The 12,570-nt window shown below is 37.1% G+C and overlaps 1 protein-coding gene and 1 non-coding gene across 2 annotated transcripts in view; one reads left to right on the top strand and one right to left on the bottom strand.

Moving 5' to 3' along the window:
• Positions 1 to 12,570, bottom strand: part of Ranbp9 (RAN binding protein 9) — a gene marked incomplete at its 5' end in the record, with an annotated part of 100,634 nt that overhangs the window by 37,904 nt on the left and 50,160 nt on the right. Inside the window, 2 exons of the mRNA XM_008831678.1 lie at positions 1,678 to 1,845; positions 3,107 to 3,159. Of these exons, the coding sequence (XP_008829900.1) occupies positions 1,678 to 1,845; positions 3,107 to 3,159 (221 nt within the window). The remainder of the gene's footprint in view (positions 1 to 1,677; positions 1,846 to 3,106; positions 3,160 to 12,570) is intronic.
• On the top strand, positions 4,118 to 4,200 carry LOC115070119. Its single transcript, XR_003849325.1, has one exon. It is a non-coding gene; the product is annotated as a small nucleolar RNA snR60/Z15/Z230/Z193/J17 (small nucleolar RNA).

The following is a 12,570-nucleotide window of genomic DNA, read 5'->3' as shown; positions in this document are numbered from 1 at the left end:
CCCTTTTCTTAAGCATCTTACCTTTTAAACTGGCTTTCTTATTCAATGAAAAGATTTGATTTAAATGTTTGTGAAAATCTAATAGGAAAAAATATCACATCACCTGTGATCTTCCCATCTCCCAAAATAAAATTTCTTCTCTGAAAAGTTTAAAAAATTAGTGTTAAAAAGGCTAATTGTGGTTTTCTAAAAATGTCTCTTTGCATTTTTGAGCTGTCAAACCTCAAAGTAGGCTTCTCTTAAGTTTACGGTCTCCAACATTTTAAGCAGCCAATACATTCAAGACCAGATATATGACATATATGTTGTATGATGTATGTTATATGACATATTATATATGACATATAATGTGCATGGAATCATTAACATGCTACATTGAGAACATAAGGGTTTCTGTGGACATGTGATAACCTTTAAATCAGATAAAAGAGGAGTGCTTCAGAATTAAAAACACCTAAGTAAAAATACTAAGCTGAACATAAATATAAAAAAGACTACATAAGGATCGTGCTGAGATACCACAGAAACCTGCTGCAATGCAGACAGAAATCTAGAATTTTCTAAATTCTAAATGAAATGACAGAAACAGCATTTGTGTTACATTAAAGAACATCTATTATATGAATAAGCAGTCTAACTTTCAAATACTATGCAGAAGCGGAACAGAGCTTCTGCCTCTAAGGTTATTTCATTTTTGTTCTTACTCACTTCAGCACATTAGAAATAATCTGCTCTAAGTCTATGATTTTCCCAACAGTAAAAGCATCTTTTTATATTTTCTGTAATTTAAAAAGAAAGGGAAGGCTGGATAGATGGCTCGGCAGCTAAGAGCACTTCCTGATATTCCAGAGGACCTGAGCTTAGCTCTCAGCACCCTATCAGGTGGCTCACAACCACCATTTACTTCAGCTCCAGGGGAGCCAATGTTCTCTTCTGGTCTCTGCTGGTACACACACACACACACACACACACACACGGCATACATTCACGTAAATGCATGCATGCACATAAATGAAATAAAAATCTTTTAAAAATAGGGGAAAGACTTTTAAGAAAATATAACAATTATATACAATTTTAAATTTGAAGCAGTAATGAGCACATGCACATTCAGTTAAAACCTTTAATTTCCTATTACTCTTGCAATGCATGGTTTCTTCAAGTTTCATTAACATATTTATTTGCTCATTTGTCTTTTATGCTTAGTTGTTATCTACTTAATTCTGCTCCATGCTACAAATGGTCTTACAGACACCATCCTTTAACCATCGTTGTGAGCAGTTCTAATTTTAATATATCCACACTGTTCACTTACTAGAGGCACTGGCCTGTCTATTCCTTTTTAACTGTGCCCCACACTATCCTAAGACAGTCTTTTTTATTGCAGCTGTTAGAGAACTAGGCCATAATGAAAGATTTTCTTCAAGCAAAACTTGATGTTTCTATCACCAGAACAGCTCAGAAATGAGTATTGTTACTCCTATATACATGATACAGGGTGACCTTCACAGAATACAAATTTTCACCATTTCCTTGACATCCAGATGGCAGAATAAAAAGCTATTTCCAGAGGTATCTATCCATAAAACACAACCACATAATAAACCTAACTGCCATGCATGAAGTTCAATAATCACAATATTTGGGTATTTTGCATGCAATACAGTATCTCAGTACCTAAACTATGTCCATTCTTGGTATAAAAGCAGGTATTGTTGATGAGATTGACACAACAGCCAATGACATCACCAGTTGTAAACGTTGGTCCATAAGGTTGTCCAGTTCCAGAAGAACAAAACGAATGTCCATCATCCCCATGGTAACCATATGAATGTTTATCCCAACCTGAAGAAAAATGTTCAGTATATTTACAATGAAAAGCAAGGCTCCTCAGCAGTACATATTCACTAACATTGTTAAGATAAGCCAGAGTAGTAAAACAGATAACATAAAACTGCCAGATGTACATTTAAAGTCTCAACTATTACACTATGTAGTTAGTGTTGTTTACAACATCTGAAAAAATAAATACACCACCTGGAACACTGAAAGAAATACTGAAGAGAAAGGCTTCCTACCAGAAAACATAAATACAAATACAACATCCACAGCAGGACAGGACTTTCCATGCATTGCTTCTTTAGCTAATTTATCAAATGAATTTCACTTTCATTTTAATAACAAGTTATAATTGTTCAGTCACCACAATTTCTCAAGGCTGTGATCCAAATGTAAAAGTCACCTAACTGGTAGTCTTTCTACAACAGCAAACATTCCTATTTCTAAGGGGACCATTTTAAATCATTAAAATCTCATTTAAAATCTCTTAACTTTTAGCAAAAAAGGCACAATCAAGTCACAAGGTTACAATCGAATGACAAGGTATTGGTTTGATGTGTTCCTGTCTCAATGATCTTCACACAGTTCTGTATAGGTCATCTTACATCAAGAAATTTCCCCCAACATTAATTTTTAACATCAGCAAACAGAAGTTATGATCCCAGAATCAATTTCTTCTGCTAAATGGTTATCAAGAATCAATTCAATTATTTCAGGCCATATATTCCTGAGTCAGTTTTGCTATTCACCTGTACTCCTACAACACTAAACAATTAAAGACAGGTTAAAGGTCAGGAATATGACCTTTAAATGGAAGATAAATAGAAAGATAGAAACAGTCATATTAAAATATTTCAAGCCAGGCATGGTGGTGCATGCCTTGTTCTAACACTAGTTCTAGTTCTAGCAGAGGCAGGCAGATCTCTGTGAGATAGAGGTCAATGTGGTCTACATAGTGAGTACCAGGCCAGCTGGGACTACAGGGAAGCCCTATCTCAAAAAGGACACCCCCTCTCCCCGCAAAAAGTGGCTGATATATGTATGCACTTGAAATTAAAAGTACCAAGACATAAAAAAGGAAAACCAGAGGTATACATGCTACGTAAGTTTTATGAAATTTAAGTACATTAAATTTCACTTAGAATTCATAATATAGATCAAAAATACAAAAAAATCAGTATCTTTTACCTATTTCAATTTCCTGACATTTTTAACCAAAAAGAGTCAGTCATAAAAGTATAATACTGTAATTCAAGTATAAATATACCTGGTAGTCTATTCATGTTCACACCTTGAGCAGAAAGACCAATTCCCATGTAACTGTTGGAGCAGAACAAAAGGAAGGAAATACAGGTTATTAAAATCACAGATGTACAACTTGTTAAACACTCTCAAAGACGATGAGAACCAAGCCCAAACTGAAGCTCCTAAGTAGCTACAAAAATGTTATTACCATTTATTACACAGCAACAAAAAACATTATTAAGTAGCAATAAAACCCAGATCCCCAGTAAACTACTACTATTTGTAATCACTTACAAATACATTAAAAAATATTAGTAGGAACCAGGAATCAGTGGGTAAAGGCACTCGTGCCTAACCTGATGACCTGAGTTCAATCTCTGGGATCAACGTGGTAGAGAGAATCAACTCCTGCAAGTTGTCCTATGACCTCATCCACACACTTGCAATGGCATGCATGAGCCTATATACATACTCTAAGTGTGAACATTAAGAAATCTGGGGTTGGGTGTGATGGCACACACTTTTAATCCCACCACTTTGAGAGGCAGAGCCAGGCAAATCTCTTTAAGTCTGAAGCCAGCCTGAACTATACAGGGAGTTTCAGGCCATCCAGAACTACATTGTGAGATCCTGTCTCCAAAAACAAAACCAATGCCCCCACCTCCGCCGCCCCCCACCCCCAAAAAAAGAACTCTGAGAGATCTCAAATAAGTAATTTCACAATACACCTCAGGGCTTTGAAAAAAACAACAGGCCAAAATTATAATCAGTACATGGAAAGAGGCCATTAAGATCAAGGCAGAAAGCCGGGCATGGTGGTGTACACCTTTAATCCCAGCATTTGGGAGGCAGAGGCAGGCACATCTCTGAGTTCCAGGCCAGCTGGGGCCACAGGGAGACCCTGTCTCAAAAAGATTAAAAAAAAAAAAAAAAAGATCAAGGTAGAAATTAGTGAAATAAAACTAATTAATAAAGAATGGATTAAACGAAGAGATTATTCTTTGAAAAGACAGAGATCAACAAATCTACAGATGAAAAAGAAGTGGTGATATACATAGTTCAGCAGATTTACACTGATGAACAATCAAAGTCTTTCGCTCCTATCTGATGTATCTGGCTACAATAGTCTTACACTTTATACCCATTTGTCTACCATGATTGTAGAGTTACAAGATAGAAGGTGGTGCTAGTGATTTAACCCAATGTCTCATGTGTTCTACCATTGCCCTAGTAGGGCAATTTTTATTATAGTGAATATGCAAAAATACAAAGTTTCTGAGGTGCGGTTCATACCTATAATCCCAGCATGGGAGTCTGAGGCAAGATGACTGCTTTTGAGTTCAAGGCTACAGTGATAACTGTTCAGAACCTTACCACCTAATAAGTTATAAGGTAAATAGCAAGGGATTTCCTTACTTAATGAAACTTTTCTTTTAGTCTAGGTAGATATTTCTCTTAAAGTTCAAGGACTCCCATGGCAGCAGGGGACATGCTCCATGTGCTGTTTAAAAGGCAGCTGGATGGAAGCTTTGGGATAGAAGAGTCTATATGTCTACACAAGACTGTTTGACTATTATAAAAATTAAATTTCTTCAAACCAAAAAACCAAAAAAAAGGGAAGAAAAAGAAAAGGAAGTCATTATAACAGATACCAATGTAATGCAGAAAAATCAAAGACACACCTTAAAAACATTATATATTCCACTAAACTGGAAAAAAAATCTAAATGATATGGATAAATTTCTACATACATATGACCTACCAAAATTAAACTAAAATGAGATAAATACTTCAAACAGCTCTACAGCAAGCAATGTGACAGGAACAGTGGTAAAAAGAAATCTTCCAGAGCCAGTGAGATGCTCAGTGGGCAAAGGTGCTTGGGGTCAACATGACAACTTGAGTTTAATCCCCAAGATCCACATGGTGGAAGGAGAAAACTAATCCCTGCAAGCTGTCTTCTGATCATCACAATAACACTCCCCCAAATAAACATAATAAGATATTTTTAATTTAAAAAATCTCCCACCAGGCATGGTGGTGCAAACCTTTAATTATAGCACTTGGGAGGCAGAGGCAAGACCTCTGAGATCCAGGTTAGCTACACAGTGAGTTCTAGGCCAGCTAGGGCTATGGGGAGATCTGCCCCCATTCCCAACTTATAAAAGTCCAGGCCCATATAAGTAAGATTCACTGCTGAATTCTACCAGAACCTTCAAAGAACTAACACCAATGTTTCACAAACCGCTCTATAAAACTGGAAAGGAAGAAAAATTATTTTTAATGAAGCCAATATTACCCTATCAGAATCAGATAAAGCTATAATAAAAAGAAAATTAAAGACCGATTTCCCTGTTAACATACATATAAAAGAATCTCAGCAAAATACTTGAAAACTGAATTCAAGAAAATGTCAAAAGTCATTCATCACGATCAAGTTGTCATTATTACAGAGATGAAGGGGTGTTTGGATAAAACTCTATAAGTATTATAAATTACATAAATGGACTTAAGGACAGAGATCATAATATCTCAACAGATGAACAGGCTTCTGACAAAACCAAATATTCCTTCATGATAAAAGTCTTGAAGAAACTAGGAATACAAGGAGTAACTCAACTATATATCATAAGCAATATACCCAACACATAACCACATAAGCGGGGGGGAACTCCAAGCTTTTTCATTAAAATCAGTAATAAAACAAGGGTATCCACCTTCTCCACTCGAGTCAGTACTGGAAGTCTAGCTAGGGCAGGAAGACAAAAGAAGCAAACAAATGGGACATAAATAGGAAAAGAAGTCAAATCGTCCTTATTTATAGAGGCTATAAATCTCTACACATAAGAGATTCTGAAGACTCCACCAGAAAACTGCTAGAGCTGATAAACTCTACAAGTGGCAAGATACAAAATTAACAAACAAAAAAATCAGAAGCCTTCCTAACCAACAGCAAACATGCTGAGAAAGAAATCAGAGAAACAAGTCCATTCACGATTGCAGCAAACACATAAATACACACAAATATATCTTGGAAAAAACTGAAATGACAGACCTTTATAACAAAAATGACTTTTTTACTATTTATTTATTTATTTATTTATTTATTTATTTATTTATTTATTTATTTATTTATTTCTTTTTGAGACAGGGTCTCCGGGTAGTGCCAGCTGTCCTGGAACTCACAATGTAGACCAGGTTGGCCTTGAATTCACAGAGATCCACCTGCCTCTGCCTCCCGAGTGCTGGGATTAAGGGCGTACACCACCACACCCAGCTATGCATTTATTTTTATGTATCTTGGCAGCAAGCACCTTTATCCACTGAGCCATCTCACCAGCCTAGGAAACTTAAAAAAAAACAACAACAAAAACCAAACAAACAAAACAAAAACATCAAGAGAAGAACTGAAGACACTAGAAGACAGAAAGACCTCCCATGCTCATGGACTGGAAGAATCAATATGTAAAAATGGCTTTCTTAACCAAAAGCAATCTAGAGATTCAATGCAATTCCTATTAAAATCCCAATATCATTCTTCACAGAAGTAGAAAAATCTTTCTTAAATTCATCTGGTAGTTCGGAAGACTTTACTCTACAATGTTTGCCAAACAGTCTCAACTTGATGGGACCTAGAATCACTTAGGAGATGAAGCACACAGATGAAGAATTATCTAAATTAGGTTAATTGACCATAGAAAGATCCACCCACCATGGGCAGCAACTCTCCATGGGCTGGGGGTCCTAAACTAAATAAAAATGAGAAAGTGAGCTGAGTACTCATCTCTCTGGGCTTCCTGACTGTGTATAACATGTCACTAGCCACCTCAAGTTCCTGCTGCCATGATTTCTCCTCCATGAGGGATGGTAATTTCAAACTATATAAGCCAAAATAAACCATTGCTTCCTTAGGTTGCTTTTGTCAGATATTGTCCTAGCAATGTGTAAAGTAACTACAACAGATAGCCAAAGCAATCCTGAGCAAGCGTAACACTTGATATTACCACCATTCCTGATCGTAAGTTATACTACAGAGCCACAGAAACAAAAATAACATGGTAAAAGCGCAAAAAACAGACATGTCAATCAATGGGACAGAATAGAAGATCCAGATACAAATCCACATAGCTACAGCCACCTGGTTTTTGACAAAGATATCAAAAAATATTCACTGGTGAAAAGACAGCCTCTTTAACAAATGACACTTAGGGAACTGGGTATCTACATGTAGAGTAGTGAAAACTAAATCCTTATTTCCCACCGTGCACAAAAATCAAATCCAAATGGATCAAAGACCTCAACATAAGACCTGAAACTGAAAATGCTAGAGGAAAAAGGAGGGAAAACATGATATGGGTGTAGGAGAGGCAAGGACTTTCTGAATGGAAACTCTAGTCATTCAGGAAGTTAAGTCAACAACAGACAAATGGGCCCTCATAAAATTAAGCTTCCATATTGCAAAGGAAACCGTTAATTGAGCAGTCTATAGGAAGGGAGAGAAATCTCTGCCAGCTATACATCTGACAGAAGATTAACATAGAATACACAAAGAACTAAGAAAATTAAATAAGAAAACCCATCCAAAAATGGGCTACAAAACTTGAAGAGATTCTCAATAGGAGCACAAATGGTCAATAAACACTTCATAGGGTTTTAATGCTCTTATTCATAAAGGAAATGCAAATTATAAATACTCTGAGATTCTTTCTCACCCCAGTCAGAATGCTATCATCAAGAAAATAAATGAGCCAGGCGTGGTGGTGAACGCTTTTAATCCCAGCACTTGGGAGGCAGAGGCAGGCGGATCTCTTTGAGTTCAAGGCCAGCCTGGTCTACATAGTGAGTTCCAGGGTAGCTGGGGCTACAGGGAGACCCTGTCTCAAAAAGACCCTGCCCCCCCCAAAAAAAGGAAAAAGAAAAGAAATGATGGTGTCTCCCCCTATCACTCTTTATTTTTTGAGACAGTCTCTTCACTGAACTTAAAGCTTACCATTTTCGCTCAAGTGGTTGGACAGTGAGTTCCAGAATCTGCCTGTCTCAGTCTCCCAGCACTGGAGATATGAGCAACCATGCCCAGTTTTTACACTGGTGCTGGGGATCTGAATTCAGGTTGTTATATACATAGCAATCACTTTACCCATTGAGTTGACTTCTCAACCTAGGAGACATTTTCTTCAGTGATGTAGTACTGGTTTAGGTTACCTATGCTCCTGGAATGCTTTACCCATGTTCTTATAAGCAAATTTAATTAAACTCATTGGGTCACCTATCAAAAAAAAAAAGAGAAAAAAACAGGAGGGAGAAGTCAGTAGTGGCACCTTTAATTCCAGCACTCAGGAGGCAGAGGCAGATGGATCTCTGAATTTGAAGCTAGCCTAGTCCATATACCTAATTCCAAGTCAGTCAGGGCTACATAGTGAGACCCTGTCTCAAATAAAACAGCAACAACAAACAAAAACAACACAATAAAATAGAAGAACAGACTGGAAAGAGGAGGCAGATCAACAAGGTGGGAGTGAGGCAAGAGAGGGCAGGGGTAAGTACCACCAAAATACATTTTATATATGTTTGTGTGTGTGTGTGTGTGTGTGTGTGTGTATACACACATGAAAACGTCACAATGAAACAGTATTATATAGAGCAAGTATATGGTATTAAGAATCTTTTCATCATCTTTGCAAATAATTATTTAGGATTACAACTTATCAAAACAAGTATAGAACTTGTGGGGGGAAAATGTTAAATACAAAGAAATGTTAAATACTTCAAAAAGACAGTGAAACTTTACAGCACAATAAAGAGAATGAGCTCTTGGGGAAAAAAACATCAAATTCGAACAAAAATATGTTTTAATTTATTCATTTACTTTACTTTTATTTTAGGTATATGAGTGTTTTACCTTCATGTATGTAAGGGCGCATGTGCCTGGAATGTCCTTGGAGGCCAGAAGAGGCAATCAGAGCTCCTGGAATTGAACTTATGGATGGTTGCTAGCCCACATGTGGGTGCTGAGAACCAAACCCAGGTTTTGTGCAACAACAGTCAGTGCTCTTAATCCCTGAGCTATGTCTCCCCAGCCCCTGTGCAAAAATATTTGAAACAGTTAATAAGATAACACTAAAAAATATTCCTTCAGGTTTCTATATGATGGTTTCCAAAAACTGAGCAAAATTACAAAAATCTACCTAAACAAGGGGATTTTGTTAATCTATAAAATGTAAACAAGTAATTTCCACAAAAGAAATATATAATGGTCACTATTAGGATATGTGCTCTAGGGGGCTGAAGAGATGTCTCAGCAGTTAACAGCAGGTACTGCACTTGCAGAGGATGTAGGTTTGGTTCCCAGCACACATATGGTAGCTAACAGCCATATGTAACTACAGTTCCAGGGGATCCAACACCCTCTTCTGGCCTCAACAAGCATTGTATGCACACGTGCTTTTACACCTGAGGCTAGTTTTTCTCCTACAGCCCACGACCACCTTCCTGCCTAGGGATGGTGCTGCCCACAGTGGGCTGGGCCCTTCCACACCAATTAATAATTAAGACAATTCTGCACAGATATGTCCACAGGTGAATCTGATCTCAATTCCTCAATTGAAGCTTCTCTCCTAGGATGACTCTAGGCTTCATGTTGACAATTAAGGCTTTCCAGGACAATACACAGTCATTTTAAAAAGCATATGAACATTAACAGCAGAGGTTAGTAAGGTTAAAACAGGAAAGTGTAACACATCTCTAGGGGCAAAAACTAAATGAAACAGCAAACTGAATCCAGTTTGTTAAAGTCTAAGTACTGTAACTGTATCATTATTTTAAATGTCATTTGATAAAGTTCAGCCACCATTCCTCATAAAAACTCCAGTAAAGTAAATAAAAAGTGACTTAAATATAACTCACTTTTTTCCCAACTCCAATACACAACACAAGATAATGAACAGTGAAACACTGAAGCCATTTCCATTAAAAACAGGAACAACATAATGTCTATAACAGTTAGACATTGTTTTGGAGATTTTAGGTAACAATCTTAAAAAAATTAAAAATAATCAGCTTAGCTGGGTGTGGTAGTGCCCTTTAATCCCAGCACTCAGGAAACGGGCAGGTGGATCTCTGTGAGATTGAAGCCAGCCTGGTCTACATAACAAGTGCTTGGCCAGCTGGAGCTACAGGGAGACAGTCTCAAAAACAAAACGAAAAAACAGTTTAAAAATTAAGATGAAAAAAAGTCTTCATTTATTTTCGATTTTATTATATACATACAAAACTACACAAAATATCCAAAATATCCAAAACTTAATTATGTATTTTAATGAACTGGATATTAAGGAAAACATGTCGGTTTCGATCAATAGCCAGCTGAGAATAGGAGCAACCCCTGTGAATAATGCCAGTCTGAGAAATTATAAAACAGTAATTCAGTTCTTGAGTGGAGCTCAAAAGCAATATAGTACAATCTATAGATGCAGCAGATGATTTGGCAACACAAAAAGCAACATACTGCATGTAGTGCATTCCAACAGATTCCAGTCCAATTTCCTAAGCCCGAAAAAAAAAAAAAATAAGTTTACATGTACAAATACAAAATTCTGAGACAAACCAGTTGGGATAATAGCAGACTTTCTCTAGTAACTTACAGTTAACCCAGTCCCTAAGAGCAGCATTACCAGAGGACACACTGAATGAGGCAAGAATGACAAGGCAGTAAGAAACAGCACGGCAACAAGAGCCAGAAAAACTCAGGAAGCACCCTTTGGTTACAAATACAAAACAAAATAAAAGTACTACAAGAAACTTAAGAGCAGGACAAGACCAAAATCAACAGGGAGAACAGTGGCTGGGGGACTATGAGCATTTACTCACTGGTGGCTAGAAGCATCTGTGGGAGAAACAATGGCTAATGCCCCTCTTGTGGAGTACTTTCCATCAATCTCATTGCTTAAAGCCAAAGACTGAACTAACCCTCTCCTGAAAAGAGGCTAAGAAAAGTATGATACCCTCTTACTTGAGTTTATTAGAAACTGTGTGAAAGAAGGAAAGAAAGAAGGGAGGGAGGGAGGAAGGAAGGAAGAAAGAGGGGGGGAGCTCTTGACCAGGATATAAACTGGTCATTAAATGGATTAATCATTAAATCAGCAATACTCCCCAAATTATCCTGAAGTAAGACCTGGAAACTCTAAAAGGAATTCTAGACTGAGGGCCAAGAAGAGCTGGAACAAATACAAACTGTAAGGGTGAAAAATAACAATAAAATAATATATCTATATATGCAAAGAGACAGATGAAAGAAATTAAGAAAAATACTAAACTACTCAGCCAAAATGAGGTTGTAAAAGCAAAATCATAAAATAAAAAGACAAGGGCTGGAAGGATGGGTCAGTGGTTAAAAGCACTGGCTATTCTTCTAGAGGACCCAGGTTCGGTTACCAGAACCCACATGGTAGCTAACAACCATCATTATAAGTCCAGTTCCAGGGGATCTGACGGCCTCTTCTGGCCTCTGTGGGCATTGCATAACATGTGGTACACCTACATACATGCAGGCAAAACACTCATACGCATTAAAAACATTAAAAATAAATAAATATTTTTAAATGCAAAGACAAGATTAACAACTGGAACATGAAATCATTCTGGATGATACATTATTAATTTACTATTTGAGGGTGTGTGTGAGAGAGATGGTGGAGGAGAGGGTGAGAGAGGGCAGGAAAAAGTCAAAAAACTTGGGCAGTCAGTTCTGTCTACCTTTATTTGGGCTTCAGGGATTGAACGCCGTTCTCCAAGCTTGTACAGCAAGTACTTTTATCCAAAGAACAATTTCATGAGCCTGACAGCATCATTTTTTTTTAAAGAAAAAAGCATAGCTCTTTTATATAAAAGAAGGAATTGTAATCACTAAAAAATAAGAACAGAGGAGCACCACTATTTGCTGTGATAATTTAGCTAATAATTTCCCAGAACTGAAAAGTACATTGTTCAGGGAGAACTTCCAAATTCCTTCTATGAAGCCAGCATCATTCTAATACCAAAGCCAGGTAAAGAAACAACCAAAAGAGAAAACTATAGACCCATATCCTTAATGAACATAGATGAAAAAATGCTCAACAAGATACTTGCAAATCTCATACAGACACACATCAAAAAGATCATCCACCATGATCAAGTCAGCTTTATCCTAGAGATGCAGTGATGGTTCAATATACGTAAGTCAATAAACATCATAAATCATATAAATGGGCTCAAAGACAAGAACCACACGGTCATCTCAATATGTGCAGAGAAGGCAGGCCTTTAACAAACTTCAACATGCATTTATGTTCAAAGTCCTAGAGGGAACTGGACTGGAGGAAACATACCTCAACATAATTAAAGCCACATACAACAAACCCACAGCTAACATCATTCTAAATGGAGAAAAACTGGAAGCATTCCCATTGAAATCAGGAACCAGACAAGGCTGTCCACTAACCCCACATGTCA

The sequence above is a fragment of the Nannospalax galili genome, unplaced genomic scaffold, assembly GCF_000622305.1.
Source record: "Nannospalax galili isolate Female #2095 unplaced genomic scaffold, S.galili_v1.0 scaffold72, whole genome shotgun sequence".
Classification (NCBI taxonomy): Eukaryota; Metazoa; Chordata; class Mammalia; order Rodentia; family Spalacidae; genus Nannospalax; species Nannospalax galili.
This window is presented reverse-complemented; position numbering and strand designations above follow the sequence as displayed.